General features: G+C 65.2%; 1 protein-coding gene across 5 annotated transcripts in view; it reads right to left on the bottom strand.

Moving 5' to 3' along the window:
- The window catches only part of TP73 (tumor protein p73), a 61,354-nt gene that overhangs the window by 26,533 nt on the left and 14,451 nt on the right, over positions 1 to 20,370 (bottom strand). For 2 of the 5 annotated variants that reach the window (XM_045475394.1, XM_045475393.1), the window contains exons 2-3: positions 14,808 to 14,902; positions 14,366 to 14,486 (exon numbers count right to left, since the gene is read on the bottom strand). In XM_045475394.1, the coding sequence (XP_045331350.1) occupies positions 14,366 to 14,486; positions 14,808 to 14,869 (183 nt within the window). In that variant the 5' untranslated portion in view covers positions 14,870 to 14,902. Of the gene's footprint in view, positions 1 to 6,517; positions 6,751 to 14,365; positions 14,487 to 14,807; positions 14,903 to 19,085; positions 19,201 to 19,785; positions 19,880 to 20,370 lie in introns of those variants that run through there. The other 3 variants (XM_045475395.1, XM_045475396.1, XM_045475397.1) reach the window with 3 other exon arrangements.

Here is a 20,370-nt window from a genome sequence, read left to right as displayed (position 1 = left end):
GGGAAAAGAAACTTTTATTAAGAAAATCATAAGGAGGGGCGCCTGGGTGGCTCAGTCAGTTAAGCACCTGACTCTTGATTTCAGCTCGGGTCAGGATCTCACGGTCTAGTGAGTTCAGCACAGAGCCTGCTAGGGATTCTCTCTCTCCCTCTCTCTCTGGAACTTCCCCGCTCACGCTGTCTCTGTCTCTCTCAAAATAAATAAATAAATAACTTGAAAAGCTTTTTTTTTTTCAATCATAAGGAAGAGGAAATACATTTCAGTATCGCGCTGTATTTAGTAAAAAACAAAACACAGCCAACAGGACTGAGCTGTTCCAAGCTATGCTATCCAAAGCTCAGCTCTGACTATCTATTCATGCCTCTTGAAAAACCTGCAGCAAAGAGCTTCCGCAGCTGACCTGGCTAACCTCGTCCAGCATCGTGTACCCTTGACCCTCAGGAAGTTCTTTCTGGACACTAAAGCCCACTTCCCTCGCTGCATTTCGGGCCGAGGCTGCTCTGAACCGGGAGCAGCAACTGAAGTCAGCTGCCTGTATCTCTGCTCTGTGACCCCGGCCGGCCTCCTGGGTGTCACGCGGGGGACCCCCGAGTGTCCAGAAGGGGAGGCGAGGCTGCAGAGCCGGTCCTATCAGGGTCCTCTATCTGCCCCCTGAGGCTCCTGGCCATGGGGAGTGAGGACATTTCCCAAGCACTTCTGAAGAAAGCCGAGAGGTCCAAATGCAACTCGTCGCAAAGTCCACCCGTGACCTTCCTAGACGTGGAAGGCGGCGATGCGCCTGGCCTGAGGCTTCACGGGTTCCTCTCTCCTCCCTCCTTGCCTCCTGCCCTCCCCAGCGTGTCTTGCTGGGTCCCGGCGCCCCGCCCCGCCTGCCGTGTCCACTGTTCCCCACGCCTGCGGCACCGCGTGCATCCCGTGCTGCCCGAGGGCCCGGCAAACACGTCTCCTTTCACGGCCGCAGGTGAACAGTCCGGAGGAATAGTCGGCCTTTGGCAGACAGCCGCCCTGGCTTCCCTGGCCCCTTCCCCATCCCGTTGGCCAGGTTCTGCCCTCCAGCCTCCAACCTCAGAGCCACCTCCCCCAGGAAGCATCCTGGCCCGGCTGCCCCTCCAGCCAGGAGCTGAGCCCAACAGTAAGACACAGCAATGGGTCCTTTCCCAGGTTGGCGGCCCCGGGGTGGGAACCACGTCACCGTCCGGCTGCGTGGCCCCCGTCTTTGTGGAAAACGGGTGAACGGTGTCGGCCGTGGCTTCCTCATGGGACCACAGTGGATCTGACTGGAGAGGTGGATACAAGGGTCTTTACCGGGCCCTCTGCCCGGATGTCCTCCCCAGACCTCCGCTCAGGAGGCTCCCCTGACTCCCCCTCGGATGTCACCTCCTGGGGTGAGGCCAGCTCAGCGCTCCCCACTCCTGGGACGCAGCACCGCCTGGGCCGGGGCACGGGGGGGGGGCGCGAGCATCATTCTCTCCCGCACGGTTGGGGCAGGGTGTGCGGAGTTGGGGAGACAGGGCCCCAGCTCTGCGGCCCCTTCGCCCCTGCTGTGGGCTCCGGGGGTGGGCAGGCGGGCACCCCATGGATCTCAGAGGGCTCTGCCTTGGGGGGCTCCCTCCCACCCCCCAGCGGGCTTCTGCTCTGACCCCAGCGTCCCCCAGCTCTCCGCAGAACACTGATACCAGAGGTTTCAGAGGGCATGAAACTCCGAGCCCCCTGGTCTTCTCTGGCAGGCATGTCTGGGCTTGGGTGCGGCCTCACCCAGAGGTGAGTGGCTGGCATGCCGTCCGGGCTTCAGGGGGAGAGAACCCGTCCCCCTCGGAGCAAGACCTCCACCCGCGGTGTTTCCCACAGCATCTCCCGGAGTCTGAGTAAATGGGTGGAAATGCCAACAAGACCGTACTCGTGCTGGGGGAGGCGCCCTCCCCTCCTGAAAGTATGCGCGCGCTCTCCTCGCCCAATCCTACGCCAGGGCCGTGTGGAACTTTCCACACCTCGCGCTGGAGAAACGTGCCCCCAGAAGCCCGTTCCTGCAGCTGCCGAGGCGTGTGTCTGCAGGATGGCCCTGCTCGCCTCTGCCTGCAGACAGCGCTGCTGAGACAGCCGGGGCGGCGGCCTGGAGCCCGAGCCGCGCGGGGTCCCCGTGCGACTCCCTGCCAGCCTCTGCAGGGCCCCCGGTGAACAGGCCGGAGGCCCACGGATGCACAGACTTTACTGAACCCTCAGAAAACAGCCCCTTCTAGGGTGTCCGGGGCCCGGAGCAAAGGTGGGGTGCAGCAAGTGGGGGACCCCTCGCCCCTGAGCCCCACGGGGGACAGTCAGCCTTCCCAGAGCCTGACGCTGACCCAGGTGTCTGCCCTGACTTCCTTCGCCCACGTCTCCCTTGTCCGTCTGTCTATCCGCAGGCTCCAATCAGGCCCTGCCTGCACAGCACCTCACTGAGCGGCCCCTGGTCTCCTCAGTGACAAGCACAGTGAAGGAGGCAGGACTCTGGTGGGGGGAGGGGGGTGGTCACTTCGACGGCCAGCACCCGGGGATGGAGAAGCAGCCATCACCTCCCCATTCACGGCTCCGGGCCGGACAGACGGGCCAACCCCAGGCCCTCCTGCCGGCTCTGAGCCCTGACAAGCTTCCTGGCGGGTGAGGGTCTCCCGGGTGCTGGGGGATGGCGGCACTACGCAGACGCGGCCCATGCCCTGCGGGAGCTGGTGCTCACGTGCGGCCATGGCAGCCGGCAAACCAGCCGCTGACTGTGTAGGGGGCTCAGGACTTCACAACAGGCTGAACACACAGCTCACGGGGCGGGGGGTGGGGGTTGCGCATGAGAAGGATTAGCGAAGCCTGCCGGAAGTGAAAGATGGGCAGGGTGCAGGGAAGCTTCCAGGCTGGAGATCAGAGGGCAGAGCACCTGCAGCCAGAGGAAGGGCTGATGGGAGGTGGGGGAGCGGTTCAGCCCAGGGACCCTCTGGCTCCCGAGTCAAAGGCGTGATACCGGTCGTGGGGCAGTGCAGGGCCTGGCACACTCAGAGGTCACGTCGGGGGCTCTGAATGAACGGGACGTTGGCTGTTGCAGAATAGCTCCCGCGTTTTGGCCACAAGCAAGGGAAGAAGGGATTTTCCACTAGCAGAGACCCGACTGGCCGACTGGCCACCGGCGGGGCAGCTCAGTGAGCCTGGCGAGTGGGGCCATCCCTCACCTCCACTGAGGCAGGCTCCTGTATTCCCCCCCCTTCCGGAACAGTCAAGCCCTGCCTGCCCGGACCCCAGCGGCCCTGAACCAGGTCGGAAAGGACACCTTGTGGCTGCTACCCCATTCTGCAGCCCAGACCCCTGGCCACTCCAGCCCTGTCCTCTCCCGGCCACTGGAACCCCTCCTGCCGGGTCCAGGTCCCCAGAGGCCCCGCCCCTTCCTGTCCCCCATGGCCCCCCCTCCTGGCTCCCAGGCTGCCCCTCTCTGTCTCTGCTTATCTCGGATCTGGTCATTCTCCATCCGTGCAGCCCCCTCCCATGCCAGGACCCTCCTCACTGTCATTTTCCCCGACACCTGCCCCCAGGTGTTCCAGCAGGCACTGTGCTGTGGGGGGCGGGGGGGGGGTGTCTCGGCCCGCCGCCCCTCCCCCACAGCTGATGAGTGGCTCGCGAAGCAAAGCCGAGTTCACACTTTTCACCCCAAATCCCCCTCCTGCCGTATCCCATCTGAATAAACGGGGCGACTCCCTTCACCCAGCCTCCCGGGTCCAACCTGGGTTGTGCTCGCCGTCCCCACCCCCCAGTCCACCAGCAAATCTCGTCCAGGACTCAGGTGCTCGCCGCCTCCCCTGCTCCTGCCTGGCCCTAGGTACCATCCCTCCGCAGGATCCGCCAGCGGCTTCGGGCTCCCAGCCTCGGCCCTGCCCTCCTGTGGTCTCCTCCGAGCACTGCAGCAGGGGCCCCTTCTAGAAGCCTTGCGGGATCTCGTCCCTCCCTCCCTCCGTGTGCCTGGGATACAGGAGGCGCTTAGGACATAGTTCTTGATGCATGGATTGGCTTTTCCTACCTGGGGCCCTTCCCGCCCAGAGGCTGCTCTGTCTGCAGGAACAGAGTGACCGGATCCTCATCGGACAGCGGGTGGAAAGCGCTGAGCCAGGACCGTGGGCACGGGCGTTCACACAACACACACCTGCCTGTGCCCACCAGACTGGCGGACAGCGGGAACCGGCCAGACGCTGATGACCCAGCTCCACATGACCCTGCAGGGGCGCCTAGTCGGTTGAGCGTCCGACTTCGGCTCAGGTCATGATCTCACGGTTCGTGGGTTCGAGCCCCCGTCGGGCTCTGTGCTGACAGCTCGGAGCCTGGAGCCCGTTTCAGATTCTGTGTCTCCCTCTCTCTCTGCCCCTCCCCTGCTCACACTCTGTCTCTCTGTCTCTCAAGTATGCTTAACAACAAGAAAACGATAACTCTGCAGCCCAGACAGTCCTGGGCCCTGGTCAACAGACAGGCCTGAAAAGAGCCACGGGGTCTAATGTTGACCCTGCTTGTCTCTTGAGGCTCTAAAGCTTTTGCTAAATAGTGAAACAGCCCGAGAGGATAGTGAAGGGGAGATCACAGAGATCAACACGGAAAAGTTGGCCCCAGGTGCCTGCTCCGAACCATCTACGGTGTGGTCTCAGGTGAGAAGGGACCGTCCGTGCCCTCAACTCCCTCCTGGCTCTGGGGCAGGTGGCCCGCCACGGTGGGAGAAGCAGCCCCCCCCTGCCCCGGTGTCGGCCAAACGCCCCCAGTAAGTGGGAGCCACGAAAGGGGTCGTTCAGCCTTCGACGGAGAGGGACGGTGCGGAGGCAAACCCTGAGTACAAGACAGCAGCGAGAGAGGATGCCCCAGCCCCCGAGCAGCCCCTGAGCAGACCCAGGCGCAGGCCTGACCGAAGCCGAGCATCAGGGCGCATCCTGCTCACAGACAAGGGCGGGGCCACACGGGAGACCCTGTGCTGCTCGTGGCACAGCACCCTGCGGCCCCAAAGGGCTCCCAGTGACAAGGGAGGTGACAACGTGAGCTCGGGACAACCCTGTTTGTTGGTTTTGGGGTTTCAGGTGCTTTGGGCCAAATCTCACTTCCTCTTTCCTGAGGTTTGCAGCAGCAGGAAGTTTCTGTCTCCTGGGACAGAAACAGGAAACAGACACCTTTACAAATCAGTGACCCAGCCCCTCCCCCTCCCCAGGGGAAGAGGAGGGCGACTCCACCTGCCCCGGGGCACAAACGCACCAGCCTTGCGGACAGACTTGTCCTCGTCTACACAGAACCGAGCAGGGTGTGGGCCGCAGCAGCAATGTAGATGCTCCGTCCACCGTCCACGGGAGGACCCTGTGCCCCTCACCCCTGCGCCCCAGGGAAGATGCCACGCAGCAGCCACGCTCAACCCTGCCCGACATTTGCACTGCAGGGGCCACTTGACTGGAGAGAAAAGGTCCCCACGTGTCCAGGCTTCTCTGCTGGCTGCGCAGGGACACTGGCCTCCAGGGGCCCCGGGGGCTTCTGGCTTCTGCCTTGGGTTGTGCGCGTGACAACCAGGTGCCCCAGCGGCAGGCAGACAGCTCCCCTGGGCCACACACTGTCACTCCCCCCACCCCCGACCTTGCTGGGGACACACGCGCACAGGCACACACACATGCTCATCCCAAACCCACAATGCACACAACACACGCACACACACGCTCTCTCGCACACAAGCACACCCGTGCACTCACGCACACTGCCCAGAACCTTCGCGTCTCCAGAGGCTGCCGCACCCCCAGGTCTCTGTGGCTCAGGCTCCTGGCCTCTGCCAGCCGCCGGGTCTCCCACAGGTCCCAACGGCCCCCACTATACCTGCATCCCTGGCAGGAAAGACGGCCCCAGCCTCCACCTGCTCAATTAGCAGCCTGGTACCTGCCTGGCCCCCGGGGACCTGGCAAGTCTGGAAATGAGCCCGGGTCCCCAGGGCCCAGATGGCAGGGGCCCAGCAAACGCTGCCACCCCTCCCCTCCCTCTGCCAGGCTGCTGCCCTGCCATGAGACGGACACCCTGAGGCCGGTTTGCCACAAGTCCTTGACCTCGATCTCAGACCACACCAAGCCAGCCTAGCGAGCAGATTCCCAGGAGAGGATGCTGTTGACCTGAGAGCAGGTGCGGGCAGGACCGAGCTGCCAGCCCAAAGCCGGGAAGCAGCGGAAAGCCCCACAACACAAGGCAACCGCCTAGCCCTGACCAGACGTGACCCGCCCTCCTCTCCCTGGCTGTTGGTCCTGTCCGGCCAGTGGGCACTGGTCCCAAAACTTCTCCAGGATGGGCAGGCATCTGCCTCTCTGCCCAGGACCTGCCCCAGCCCCTCGGTGCATCCTGCCTGCCTCAGCTTACCCTGGATCGCGGCACCCAGCCAGCACCGGATGCCTGAGCAGGACACAGACGAGAGAACGCACTTCCTAAGCCCCATCACGGCAAAAGCCCCACCAAGGCTCCCCCCGGAGGATGGAGATACGGTTCCGGAGAGATGCGGCACACCTACCGTGGCAAAATGCTGCGCGGGGTCACTGACATACAGCATGGTGGGCACGCGGGGGTCCGCACACGCCGGGGAGCTGGCGTGCCGCGGGACGAGGCATGGGTCTGGGTGGCCGGGGGGCGAGGCGGAGAGTGGTGGCCGCCCGGCGGGGTGGGCCCAGGCGGAGGGACGCCGTGGCTAGGGGGGCGGAGGATGCCCTGGGACATGTGGGCTATCTGCGGGCATTTTCCTTCTCCTCATCTCCCCAGTTCTGTCAACCGGCTGCATCTAACAACAAAACCGGTGGCCCACCCCTTATTCCTCATGCCTATTCATCAAAGTCCAGGCAGGCCTCAGCTTGCCCACTGCTGTGCTGGACCGCACCACGGAGGCGCGCGGGGAGGGGCGGCACGCTGGGCCACCAGCCCGCTCCGCAATTAAGCCACAGCCGGCTCCCCCCAAGACACCGCCCCTGGGAGGCTCGGGGGCCACAGGCCTGCACCCCTGAGCGTGAGGGGGCCAGCCCGGGCCCTTGAGACCCAGATAGGTGGGGCCAAGCCACCCCAGAGCCAAGACGTGGTGCTGTCGCCCTGGCATCCTGGGCGGAGCAAATCCTCCTGCCTCGGGAGCGTGTGGTCCACCGGGGCCACCCCGCAGGGCTGAACAGAGAGGAGAGGCACCCCAGGAGACTGCTCCCCCCGGTACCCGCAGGGAGCCTTGCTACGAGAGCGAGCAGCCTAGGCGCGGTCCAAAGCAGCGGATCGAACCGGAGGACCAGAGTCCCGATGCCCCGGCCCTGCCGGGGCTGACGCTGGCCTTGTCCCCACCGGTGCCGAGCCCCTGGAAACAGGGATGTGGCCCAGGAGGGGGACCGCGTGCTGGCTTCCAGGCGCCGCATAACGGTGGCCCGCCTAGCCGGGGGCTCCGAGGGGGCCGCCACTAGCCCCTTTCTGGAGTCTGAATCTCCAACCCAATGTAACCATCTGTGGCTCAACGTTGCCTTTGTGGTAGAGGCCGGAGCCCTCCCTAGAAGCAGGCAGGACATCAGTTATACAGTTACATATAAATCATGTGAAATTGGACAGGCCACCCTCAAGTTTCCAAGCCCCACCCACCCACCCCCCAAGACCACTGAGGTGCTGGAAAGACGTCCTCGAGACCCTTGTCCGCCAGCCCATTCTTGTCGCGTCCACAGCCATTCCCAGCCTCCTGGGAGGCTCAGGGCAGAGGCAGGCCCCACCCAAGGCCCGGCCCAGCCTCCGGGCTCCTCCGGCAGATGCGGAGGGAGAGCCCATGGGGGGGCCCTGGGGGCTGCACCAGAGACACTGCTCTGCAGGCTGGCCGGACTCACTCACTCACTCACTCCTGTGGCCTGAGTCTGTCAGCTCCCGGCTCTCACAATGAGACAAGGGAGGAAAGCAGGGGGCCCAGGTTGGGAGCTCTGGCTGGAAGATGGGAAGGCCTGGGGTGGGGAGCCCGCTGCCCTTGGGGGGCCTGTTCTTCAGGGAGGGAGGCTGGAGGTGGAGGCGCCTGGTGGGCTGGGCAGGAGGGCGGAATGGAGGGGCAGAGGAGGAGGGTTCAAACCCCAACCTCTCACAGCTGGTGTCCCCCGCCACCCCCCTTGAGGGCAGCACCTCCAGCTGGGACTCCATGCAGGGCAGCTGGCTTGGGGAAGGTCGGCTGCCTTCTTAATCATGCTGGGTTTGTAAAAGCCCAAAGGGGAGAGGAGAGGAAAGAAGAATTTGAGGTGAGAGACCCCAGGAATGGGCACAGGTTGGCACACAGGGGACCCACGTGTGGGAACTCAATCTTCAGGTGGCCCCAAGATTCCCACTCCAGGTCTGTGCCCTGAATGCCCCCTGTCCTCGCGAGGCACCGTAGATGTGATGACAGCCCCTGTGATTAGGTTCCAAACCCAGTCAACTCTGAGCTGATCAGAAGGGAGAGTATACAGGTGGGCCAGGCCTAATCAGGCGAGCCCTTCAAAGAGGTCAGGGAGACGTCCTCGAAATGGCCTCAAGGAGCACACCTCCAGGCTGTAGAGGCACCACGTGGCAGGAGATGGCAGGCAGCCCCCAGGAGCTGAGAAAAGTGTCCCTCGGAACAGCCAGCAAGGAGGCAGGGGCCCCAGTTTGACAGCCACAAGGGACTGAACTCTGCCAACAGCCAGGCAGCGGAAGGGGTCCCTGGGCCAGACAAGACTGCACGCCTGGCTGACACCCTGAGCAGGGGACCCAGGGGAGACTGCGGGATTCCTGACCCACGGACACTATGAGGAAACACACAAGTGCTGTTTTAGGCCACCAAGTGTGTGGTGAGGGTGGGGCCGCTCGGGCCACTGGGATGGCCGGGGAACACAGGCTGGGCCCAGGGGAAGCCGGCCACACGTAAGCCCTGGACAGCATGCTCTCCAGAGGGAGGGCATCAGGTCAGGAAGGCGTCTTCTCTCGACCGCTGACGGAAGCAGAGGCACAGGGTCCGTGCCCCACCCAGGCCGCGGGGGCGGCACAGAGGAGGCTCTGGGCACCCGGGGCCTGAGGACCAGCACTGTCCCCCGCACCGTGAGCTGGGCCAGGCTGGGGTCCTAGAGCGACTGAGAGCAAGACACCATATGCAGACATGCCTGACTCCAGCGTCTTTCCCGAGCAGCACCCACTTCCTGCACATGTGTCCTAAGTCTTGGCCACCCAGGGGGCAGGGACAGGGCACTGGGGGACTCTGTCCTCAGAACTGTGCCCCCTCCTCGCTTGGTCCTCAGCTGCTTCCTCCGGGTGGCCTCCCAGGCAGCCCCACTGGGCCTTGGCACCTGCTGTCCTGATTCTAACTCACTGGAGGTTGCACCCCACCGACCACTTCTGCAGGCTCGTGGCAGCAGAGGGGGGTGGCATATTTCTTCCCCCTCCCACGGGCGCAGGAAGGGCACCAGCGACGTGCCAACTCAGGGCCACACTCCTCATACTCCTTCCTGAGCACCCACGGGAGGATGGCTCTGCTCACCCCCCGGAGGATGCCACGGAGGATGCCACGGAGCTGGCTCCATGACCTGGCGGCTGGCTGGGACTCAGCTCCACGCACCCCAGAGGAGTCCCCACCACAGCCTGTGGAAGGAAGGGCTGCTCGGGGCTCACTAAGAGGGCAGGGGGGCTGGGGTCCTGGAGCTGACCTCGAGCTGCAGACCCTTTGAGGAGGGGGCGTCCTTCCCCTCCGTCTTTGCACCTGCCCCCTTCTGTGGGCTAGCTCGGCTTCCTGGGAACACCTCCCGGGAGGACACGCTGGGCTGTGTCCTCCCTTCCCCACCTGGGGAGAAATGCACCCCCAGGCCAGGAAGGCCTGCCCCGGGTCACTGCTGGGGTCTCGAGCCCTGGGCATCCGCCTGGCTGTGCAGCAGGTGGGGTGGGGCCCCAGCATGGATCAGCCGCCCCTGCCAGCCACAGCCCTTACCCTTGTGGCCCACCTGCCCACAACAGCTGTCACCAGAGAAGAGGCTCCAGGAGAGGCGGGAAGGGGTGCAGGGGGGAGGGGACTCTGCCGGGCGAGATGCTGGGAGGGGGTGGAGGGAGGCGAGCCCTCCAGCCTAGGCTGGCCACATGCCATCTCCCCCTTTCATGCATCATTGGAGCTGAGAAGTTGCCCCCCCCCCACCCCCCCAAGAGTCTGGCTTTCATTTTGTCCCCGGGGACACAGACTCAGAGGAGACACACAGGCCCAGCACTGTCCAGCGGGAGTCAGGATTCCCACTGCCTGCCTGGGACACCCGGAGTGCTCACAATGAAGGACTTCATCCTGTCTGCGCCCCCCCTAGACTGTGGGGGGGGGGCTTCCAGGGCCAGTACAGACCTCACAAGGCCGCCCCCCTCACAATGCCAGCCCACTGCCCTCCTGAGCCCCTGGGATGCCAGGGGTCCGATAGGCTTTTCTCCGTTCTCCCCTTGTAGGATGCGGGAGGCCTAGCTTACAGCTCCTTGTGGCAGGGAGCAAGCTGTGTGCGGCAGGCGGATGTGGCCAGAATCTGAGGCCACCACCCAGGGCAAGGGCTCCCCCCCGCAGGGACCCCTGGGCAAGGGGCGTCGGGTCCTCCCCGGCGGGGGGGAACAGCGCTCTTGGACACGGGGCCCTTCCCCTGCCGCCCCCACCCCACACCTAGCTGTGTCACACGCCGCCTGAGGCCCCGCACCACCCTTGACCTTGCCGCCCCAGCTCGATGTACAGACAAGGAAACTGAGGCCCCGTGTGCGTCCCCTGGCAGAAAAGGGGTAGGGATGGGATGCGTCCCAGAGTTCCCCATGCCCACGGCGGCCTCCCTCTGTGTCACCTCAGCATGTGGTGTGGTGGGGACCTTGGGAGCTCACTGCCCCCCCAAGAATCTGTGCTCAGGACTCCTCCAAGGCCCGCCTGTTGGGGCCCTGTCCTCTCGACTGCCGGACCCGTGTGGCGGGAGGGAGGTCTAAGGACAAGAAGCCGTCCTTCCCGCAGGGCTGGGCGGAGCTCCTGCTGGGCCCACACCTGACACCTCAGCGCCCCAGGCAGGGACACTGAGGCTCAGAGTCATGGGGAACTTGAACCCGGGACAGAGTGGCTCTTCAGACGGGCCCCCATCCACTCTGCCTGTCCCCACTGGCCACTGAAGCTCTGGGTAAGGGCATCCCGTGGGCCTGCAGTGGCCTCTCTTCTGACCGTGGAGGGGATGCCGCTCAGGAACCGGCCCGTCCCGCGGGAAGAAGGCCCAGGACGGTGGAAAGCGCCACCCTGGAGGACCAATGTCCCCCACTCAAGGACCGCGCCCATCTAGGCTCTGCCTTGTTGCCGGACCAGCCCCATGACTGAGGCCGCCTGCCCAGGAGCGGTGGGGGGCGCAGTGCGCGTAAGACTTTACACCTGCCTCATGCTGAGTCACAACTGCAGCGCTGGCCAGCCGGGGTCACTGGTTCCAAGGCCCGGCCTGGGAAGCCTCTTGTCTAAGGTCACCAGGCTGGGGCTACCCCGCCTCCCCTTGAGCGGCTGGGTGGGAGAGAGCCGCGCCCTCCTGGTCCCCAGGCTGGACTCGACACCGCCGCCGTGGAGCGTCCTCCAGGGGCTCCCTCCTGCACGTGCTCCAGGGCCCTGGCCACACGGGGCGGGGAGCGGCGGGGCCCTTCGGCGAGGCGGCCAGGCACCCGGCTCTGCCCTGGCTGCCGGGCTGCCTCCGTCTGTGCATCCGGCTGCGTCGGCCACGAGAGGGTGAAGGGGGGCTAAGGCAAGCTCTCTGCATGGCGCCCGCCCCAGACCAGTCGCCGCTCCCACTGGTCCAGGCAGGGCTCAGGACGAGGCCGAGGCTGACCAGGTGGTCAGGGAGTCCCAGCCTTTTTTTAAAAAAAAATTTTTTTTTTTTCAACCTTTATTTATTTTTGGGACAGAGAGAGACAGAGCATGAACGGGGGAGGGGCAGAGAGAGAGGGAGACACAGAATCGGAAACAGGCTCCAGGCTCTGAGCCATCAGCCCAGAGCCTGACGCGGGGCTCGAACTCACGGACCGCGAGATCGTGACCTGGCTGAAGTCGGACGCTTAACCGACTGCGCCACCCAGGCGCCCCTAAGGAGTCCCAGCCTTTTACTAAGAGGTGTGTCCCTCCCTGGCTGGTTCAGGCCTCTTGCCCTTTGCAGGGGTGGGAGGCCACTCTCTCTCTCCCCCGCGGCTGGTGGGAGGCACGTGCCCTCCATTCCCAGCCCAGCCGTGCTCAGCACCTGGCATGCTCCCGGGGGGACTGGGGGAGCGTGCCCCACCCCTCAGGAACCCAGAGCTGCTGCCTCTGCCCGTTGGGGAGCAGACCCCACCCCTACCCCCGCTCCTGACGCTGCTGGGGTCTCCAGGCTCCTCTGCCCTCGAGGGCAAGGCTGGGCCGCTTCCCAAACTCAGGAGACAGACCCCTTAGGACACTCTTCAAGGGTCCTCTGTCCCTAGAGCCCCTGCCCCTCCACACAGTGGACATAGCCAGCACCGGCAGTCAGCTTTTTTTATTGTGACAGAAGTACCTGACGTTCTGCTTTTGATCTCGAGGCGGCCACTCAGCCGCCTGGAATAAACGTGTGGCCAGCCGCCCAGCTCGAGGAAGGGCCAGGCCACCCCTGCGACGCAGCTCCCCTTTGAGAAAGCCCTGAGTGATCTAGAAACTGACCATCGAGTGACCCTGCTTTCCCCTTCCTAAGCTTTAAATCTGCTTTTGTATTTTAAATTCACCAGTAAAGAGTGAGCCCACGAAACCCAGGCCCGCACCCCCACCCCCATAAAGGCAGAACCTCCAGTCTGCACGGTCTCTTTCTCTCTCTACCTGCCACCTGGCTGCGTGGCCCGGGCCCGCCTCGAACCCTCCAGCCCTGAGAGCAATGACACGGGTCCTGCTGTTGTCAAATAAAGAAGGGCTGGTCCAGCCGCAGCACCGGCTCGTGGGGAGATGCCTGTGGGCCTCCCCCAGGTGGGTGCCCCAGACGCAGCCAGCCGAGGGCAGCCCTACTGAGATGCTGGGGAGGACACTGAGGTCCAGGAGGGGGTCCTGGGAGGCGAGGGGTCAGGACCCTTGGCCCCTGGGGAACAGCTGGTAGAACAGGGAAGGTTCTGGGGGGACAGGACAGAGCTCGCGCTTTTGCATCCTCGTCCAGGATGACTCTGCCCCAGCCCATCGAGGCCCACCCTTTGCCAGCACCTGCCTCGGTTTCCCCACCTGTAAAATGGGAACAAACAGGTGTGGAAGGCAGGCGGGCTGCCTTCACTGTGATGGCGTCCCCGAGCAGGAGGCCGGGCCGGACAGTCAGCTTTCTCAGATCCAGCGTGAAAGGTTCCTCAGGGGAACGGATGTCACGGGGGCCCCCTGCCCGCCGTACCCCGACTCCCCGGCTGCAACGGCCCAAGTCACATGTGGGCCAGCCCAGTGGCTTCGACGGACACGACAGAGGACACAGGGGACCCTCCTGCCCCCTGTCCCCACCCCAGCCCCGCTGTGGCTCGTTCACACGCTCACCGGAGCCCACACGGCCCTCGCTCTCTGCGGGATGCTCAAGGTGCCTCAGACGGGTGTGTGTTGGGGTGAGGGGCTCCAACTTCTGGACAGGGGCTTTAGGGAATGGGGGCCAGGTCCTCCTGGCCTCTAGAGCTCCCAGCACCGCCTCCTTCCTGGGCCCAGGCTCTCGGCCTGGTGCTGGTGCCCTGAGACAGACACTTGGCCGCAGAGAGGCCAGGGACCAGCACCGCTGCCGTCTGGGGGTATGTAGCAACCTGGGGGGGGGAGGGGGTGGGGGCTGGCAACCACCAGGCATGTGGTGGGGACAGGAGGCGTCACTAGATCTCCCCGGGGGCCAGGGGTCCTCACACCCCCTTCTTGCATTCTGCAACCTCCTTCTGGCGCACCAGTGCCTTGCAGCGGGCGGCCAGGGAAAGAAGCAGGGACGTGGCCACCACCCAGTTGGCACAGCCCTGCCTTCTCGCCAAGAGGGACACAAGAGCGGTAGGACCCGAGACACCGCAGCAGGGTGTCCGGGCCTCGGTGGCAGAGAGGGGGTGGAGGTGCTGCTGGAGCCTGGCACCATCATGGGGAGAGCAGGGCAGGAGACACGGAGGCTGTTGCAACACCGAAATCCAGCCATTCCTGCGCCTGGATCCAGCCATGCCCGAATCCGTTCCTACGCCTGGATCCAGCCATGCCTGAATCCGTTCCTGCCCGTGGATTAACAGTCTCATGAGCTGATACGTTTTCTATTTTGAAACTGAAATGTCCTCACAAGCCTACCGAGGAAGCTGTACTCCTGAGCACCAGTGCCCCGGTTCTGCAAGCTCCCAAGACAGAGCAGTCCACACTTACCGCCCCCGTCCTGAGACCCCCGCAGACAGCCGCCCCACTCACCATGACGGGCGTGGTCATGCCCTGCAAGTGCAAGACATCCATGCTGGCCCCGGAGCCGCTCACCACCGCGTTATTTCCCTGGCTTGGCTGGGGAAGGTCAAAGTAGGTGCTGTCTGGTTCCCTGGGAAGAGGGGAGCAGAGCCGTCAGCCCCGGGGCACCCAGGCCCCGAGCTCGTGCGCTAGGCCTACACCTGTCCTGCCCGCAGGAGCCCTTCACCCCATCGCCTGTCTCCTCTGCTCCCCCTCCCTCCTCTGCCGGCCTCGCCAGGGCTGTGCCCGGGGTGCGTGGCCACACGTGAGCTCTGTCCCCTGGACCCCTCCTGGCCCAGGAGCGCTGGCTGGAGGAAAGAGCCCAGACTTTGGAGGCTGCACCCCCAGGAGAAAGCCCCCCGAGCCTCGCCCTGCCCGAGTCCGGCCCTGGGCGGCTGGAGGAGGTACTCACAGGGATCTCCACAGGTGCTCGAACGTGGCCCCCTCATCGGCGGCGGCGGTGGGCTGGGACATCTTCCTCGCACCCGGCCCGGAGGGCAGCTGGCTCTGCGAGGAGGGAAGAAGGACAGTGGGTGCTTGGGAAGGCCGGCCCCCGCCCTCCTTCAGCATCCGTGGGGTCTGGGCAGGGCCCGTGACACCGATGCAGACGCCGCCGAAGGCAGGGCACCCCTTCGCGCCCCCCCGTCCGTCCTCCGCTTTCCGGGCCCGGGTCCGGCCTTGCAGACGGGCGGGCCTGACTCCAGACCCAGGTTGGGGGGCCGGGCGGTGCCTGGCACGGCAGGGGCTTCTCAGATCTGCCACCTACGGGGTGGGGGTGACCACGGCACCCTCTCGGGAGGCTGCCGCAGGGCCCCGTGGGAGCTGGGGAACAGACAGATGCTGCATACAGTGGGCTGTGCCCGGACCGCAATAAGGCCCTGACAGGTGTGGTCACCATTGCTCTGAGCTGTGTCTCCGGGTTTGGCCTTCGGGGCTCAAGCCGGGTTTGGGGGATCCCGATGCCCCGGGACACGAGGACGGCTCAGATCCCAGGCCACTCCCTCTCGGGAAGGGCATGTGCCAGGCACGCCCAGAGGCTGGAGCAGAGCCCCGGGCTTGAGTCCTGCTGTGTCCCGAGGCTGCAGCACGTTGAGACAGCCGTCCGCCTCTGAGACAGGGTCTTCCACCCCCCACCCCCCACCCCCCCCGCCGGCTGGACACAAAAGCAACTCGGACCCCACGGGGCAGCCCGAGGCCATGGCTGCTCTCCTGTCACAGGAGATGCCCGGCCACACCGGCCTTTGTCCCCAGAGCTTCCTCTCCTGAGAGCGTCCACACCCAGCCCCCACCCCGCCGTGGCCTTGCCCAGGCCAGGCACAGCTGGGGCCCCCGTCCTCCGTCCTCCTGCGGGGAGGGGCAGGGACACCAAAGCCCACCCTGCCCGCTGCCCCACCCGGGCCAAGGTGGTGCCTCCCCGGGCCTGCCTCCGGGTCCTTGGCAGAGGGCCGTGAGAATGAGCCTGGCCACCGTCTGCCTGGCAGTGACCAAGCGGGCAGGCCCAGACCTGCCCAGAGCCTTTGGGGGAGGGAGGGCACACCCGCAATCTGTCACCATGTCCCCAGGTAGGCGGGCGCTGGTGGAGGTCTGTGGCCCTCTCCCGGGGCCGCCACGTGCCGGGCCGCTGGTCTCTGGAGCAGTGGCACGAGCCAGCGGGGCCGCCTCGGGGGGGCCGGGCCCTGGCGAAAGGAGGCCCCCGGGCGAAGGCTGGCCAAACAGGATGGCCCGGGGCAGGCAGCTTAGAAAGCACGGGCCCCAAACCAACTCTCCCACGGGCTCAGAGAAATTCAGTGACCTGCTGAGGTCGTACAGCACAGCCCTACGCACAAGGACAACGGAATGGTCCCCTCAGAGCTCAAGATTAAGTTAGTCACCCCTGACGGCACGCACGCCTCCGGCGCACGCTCTCCCCACAAGGGGTTTAGCAAGGCTGGGCAGTGCTGACTTGCATGCCTCCTATTCTGGGGAGGTCACTCCCACCCTGAGCTGAGCTGTCCAAAGCCCAGCGGAGGTGAGGTCGGGATGGGGCGGGTTTGGTAGGAGGCAGAACAGCGCCAGCTGCCTGGCTGCGGAGCCGGCCGCCCAGCCGAGGCTGGGCAGAAACCCGCCTCGCCCGCTCCCCATGGGGGAGCGGGGACCGGCCGGAGCGGCCTCGCGGTATGGGTGGTGCATGCCGACACGAAGCTCGACTCACCCACTCTGTTCGTTTTGCAGACGGACCGTCCAAGCCCAGAGATGGAAACCGCTTGGCTGACGGCACCCAGCAAACGGTCAGGAAGACCCTGCAGGCCCCCCTTCACGGCCGCACTGACCCCAGGAGCCAAAAGATGCCAGTGGCTCGAGTGTGCAGGACAGATGAATGGATAGACACGGTCCGTCCACACAGCGCGGTGTTACTCCGCACAAGGAAGCGTGGACACCCGCCGCAGCGGCCACGGGCCTTGAGAACGTCGTGTTGAGTGAGAGAGGCCGACGCCAAGGACCACGCGTCGTGGGACTTCGCCCACCACGTGTCCATGGCAGACAGACGCACAGACTGAGCCTTCTCCAAGGGGCTCCCGTGGAGGGGGCTCAGAACCCTGCATTTTTAGCTCCCGGGGTTCACCACGCCTCTGAGACAGACCCTGGCAGGGAGAGCGTCCCCCAGGCCCCGCTCACCCAGTCCCGAGGGCCCTTCAGCGTCCGCCCCGAGGATGGCCACTGGCCTCCCCCGGTGACTTCCGCTCAGGTGTTTCACCGGCAAAAGGAAGGTCCGGAAGCCTGCCCTGCCCTGCTCAGCGGACGCGTGGGGCTGGAGCCAGGAAGCCACGGTGCTCCGCGATTTCCAATTTCCCTGGGAAACTCCCCAGAGCTGGTGGCCCTGACCCCAGGCCCCCTGGACCATGAGCCCACGGAGCTGCAGACCGGTCCCTGTCGGTGCCGGGGCGCCTGCCAGGGTGTGAGGATATGGTGATGTCGGGCGAGGATCGGGGCTGCAGAGACGCAGGCCCCTCCCCGGGGGGCCTCCCAGGACCCCGTGGGCCCCGCTCCTCTCTCCACGGGACAGGGACAGGGGCAGGGGCAGGGGCAGGGGCACGGTCTTCCCTATCCCCACGGCAGCATTTCGGCCACGGACAGCAGAGGTGAGAGAAAGAAATCGACTCCAAAACCTCTCCCTGCAAACGGTCCCCGGTGACCCCCGAAGGCCCACGCCTTAAATTTGGGACCACGTCCACCACGGAAACGTGGCTCTCAGACCTAATGGAAATTGCTTTCGCAAACGCTGCAAATCATCTTAAAAACCACATGTGCATGGGGGGGTGTGAGAAACGCTCTCGGGCAGTAACGGAGTTGTAAAGTGTCGACGAGCGTCTCGCACGGAGCCAGCCGCCCTGGACGGAAATGCCCGCGCCCTCGAGGATCCAGGGGCCACGTGGGTGGATCCAGGTTTTGGGTGCAGGGCGTGCGGGGTGGGCCCTCAACCCCAGCTCACTCGAGCGGGGGCACCACCCTCCCCGCTCTTAGCCTCTCGATGTGACTCACGGGTTTTCTCACCAGGGAGACCTGGCATCTACTGATATTTTCATTTTTAGTCACTTCTGGGAGCGGGGGCAGGGGTGCTCCCCAACACCGCACAGAACACGCAGCCCCTCACAGCGGAGAACCCACAGGCCCAGAGGTCAGTGCGCAGGGGAGACACGGGCCACACCACTGCTTCTAGGTGCTGCTGGCCACGCCCTGGACAGGGCCTCTGGGCGTTCACACCACCTGTCACAGCCAGTCCCCACGTGTCCCCTCCCTGCCTGCTACCCTGTCCCCTCCATGCCCCCTGCCTTGTCTCCTGTGTCCCCTCCCTGACCTCTACCCTGTCCCCTCTCTGTCCCTACCTGTCCCCACATGTCCCCTCCACGGCCCCCACCCCGTCCCCACGTGGCCCCTCTGTGACCCCACCCCGTCTCCACATGTCCCTCCACGGCCCCCACCCCGTCCCCACATGTCTCCTCCACGGCCCCCCCCCGTCCCCACGGGTCCCCTCTATGGCCCCCACCCTATCTGTATGTGGCCCATCTATGACCCCATCCTGTCCCCACGTGGCCCCCATCCCACCTGTATCCTCCTAGGCCAGACCAGACCCCAGCCTCCTTAGGAAGCATCTGTCCTCCCTGACTCCTAGCCAGGATGCCCCTCATTCTGCCCCGTCACTGGCAGGTGGGGAGCACTCCTCGGCTGTGTGGTCACAGGACAGCCTTGCTAGTCAGGGAGGGTTGCTTGCCTGTCCCCGCTGCCTGCCCCGGGCTCCAACACCACATCTGAAAAACTGGGGCCCCCGCGAGGCCCCCACAAACAGAGGCACCCCACGCGTGGGAACGGCAGTCCCAGCTGCCTATAGAGCCCCGAGACAGGGCCAACACGGGGCCCGCACCCCCCACCCCCAGCCATCTGGGTGCCCACACACCAGGAGGAGCGACTTCCTTCAGTTCTAAGAAACGAGGCCCAAGAGCTCCATCCTGACCCCCACTCACAAACACTCGTCTCCTCTGCTCTGTCACAACGGCCGTGACGAGGCCCCTTCCCCCACCAGTAAACACTGACGCAGCAGACTGACCATCGCAGGAGGGGACCCGGGCCATCCTGGGCTGGACCCCTTCTAGTCACCCCTGTGGCCCCAATTCAAGGGCACTGAGAACGTTCTGGCCCCCAGAAGTCCCCCTACCTGGGTGGAGGGCTCAGGCAGCTGTCAGGGGAGGACGGAGCGGGCAGGCCACCCCTCTGGGAAATGGCGCCCTTCCCTGGGTGGCGGCCCCGCCGAATTCCAGCAGGACGCTCGGGGCATTCAGGGTGGTTGGGGCCAAGAGGCCTCTGTTGCTCCTGCCGCCCACTGCAACAAGGGTGGCCCTGGCCTCGTGGGGGGCGGCCTGGCTGGAGGACCCGGCTGGAGGGCCTCCCTCCTCAGGGAGCCGGGGGCAGTGGCAGCAGCCACCTTCGCCCCCCTCCCCTGCCTGTGGCCCGGGCCACGTGGCCACAGGAGAGCTGGGCTGACCTTGCCACGCAGGGTAGGGTAGGCTGGGTCAGGACAGGGCCAGCCAGATCCTCGCCCTGGAGAGACGGGGTTCCGCGGGGCCCAGGGAGGGGGGCATGACTAGGGACCTCATGTCCCCCGGAGACCACTCCCTGCCGCCCCTCTGCCCACGCTGGGGGGAGACTAAGCCCTGGGAAGGAGGGACAAATTTAGCTTCCCCACCCTGGGCCAGGGTGCACTTGTGAAATATGAAAACAGCTGAAGGTACCCGATTAAGCTGCCCTCTCTCCCTCCTGGGCTGGGGCCCGCTCGAAGGGGGTGGGGGGAGACTCTGGATCCACCCCAGGAGCCCCCCCTGCCCGGCCCTGCCCCTTCTCATCTGCCAGCCTCTTACCCCGGCCACCGGCCTCCGTCGTGGCCCACGGCCTCCTTCCCCTGGCACCTGGGCCCGCCCGGAGAACTGTGAGTCAGGTTGCCAGAAGTTTTGCTTTGAGTCTAGGGGTTGGCTTTGCACCCACGTAAGACAGGCCTTCTGACCACGTGGGCTTTGTGCACTTCTAGAAGAAAACAATGGTAACACAAGCTTCCTGGGGCTGAGTTCAGGCCTCGGCTGGGAGAAGGGCTCGGCTGATCGGCGATGCCCCAGCAGCCCCGTGGGAAAGGGCTGTCGCAGACCAGCTCCTGGAAGAGGAACTAAACCGGAAACACCCAAGCCTCGCGAACCAGCACGGCATCCCCGAGATGGGGGGGGGGGGGGGCTGTGAGACCAGCAGCTCTGCGGCTCATTTTACTATCCATGTGGGAACACGCACAGAGAGGTGAGGGCACCCGTCCAAGGGCACACAGCTAGTTGGGGCCGAGAGCCCTACCCAGCAGTCCGGCTCCAGCAACCTTGCTCATGACCCCTGCCCTCAACCTGGCCCGACCCTCCTCAGCCTGCAACCCCACCTGCACACCAAGCATCCTGCCTGGAAAGCCC

This window comes from Leopardus geoffroyi, chromosome C1 (genome assembly GCF_018350155.1).
Source record: "Leopardus geoffroyi isolate Oge1 chromosome C1, O.geoffroyi_Oge1_pat1.0, whole genome shotgun sequence".
Lineage (NCBI taxonomy): Eukaryota > Metazoa > Chordata > Mammalia > Carnivora > Felidae > Leopardus > Leopardus geoffroyi.
Note: the sequence above shows the minus strand (reverse complement) of the source record. Positions and strands in the feature narration are given on the sequence as shown.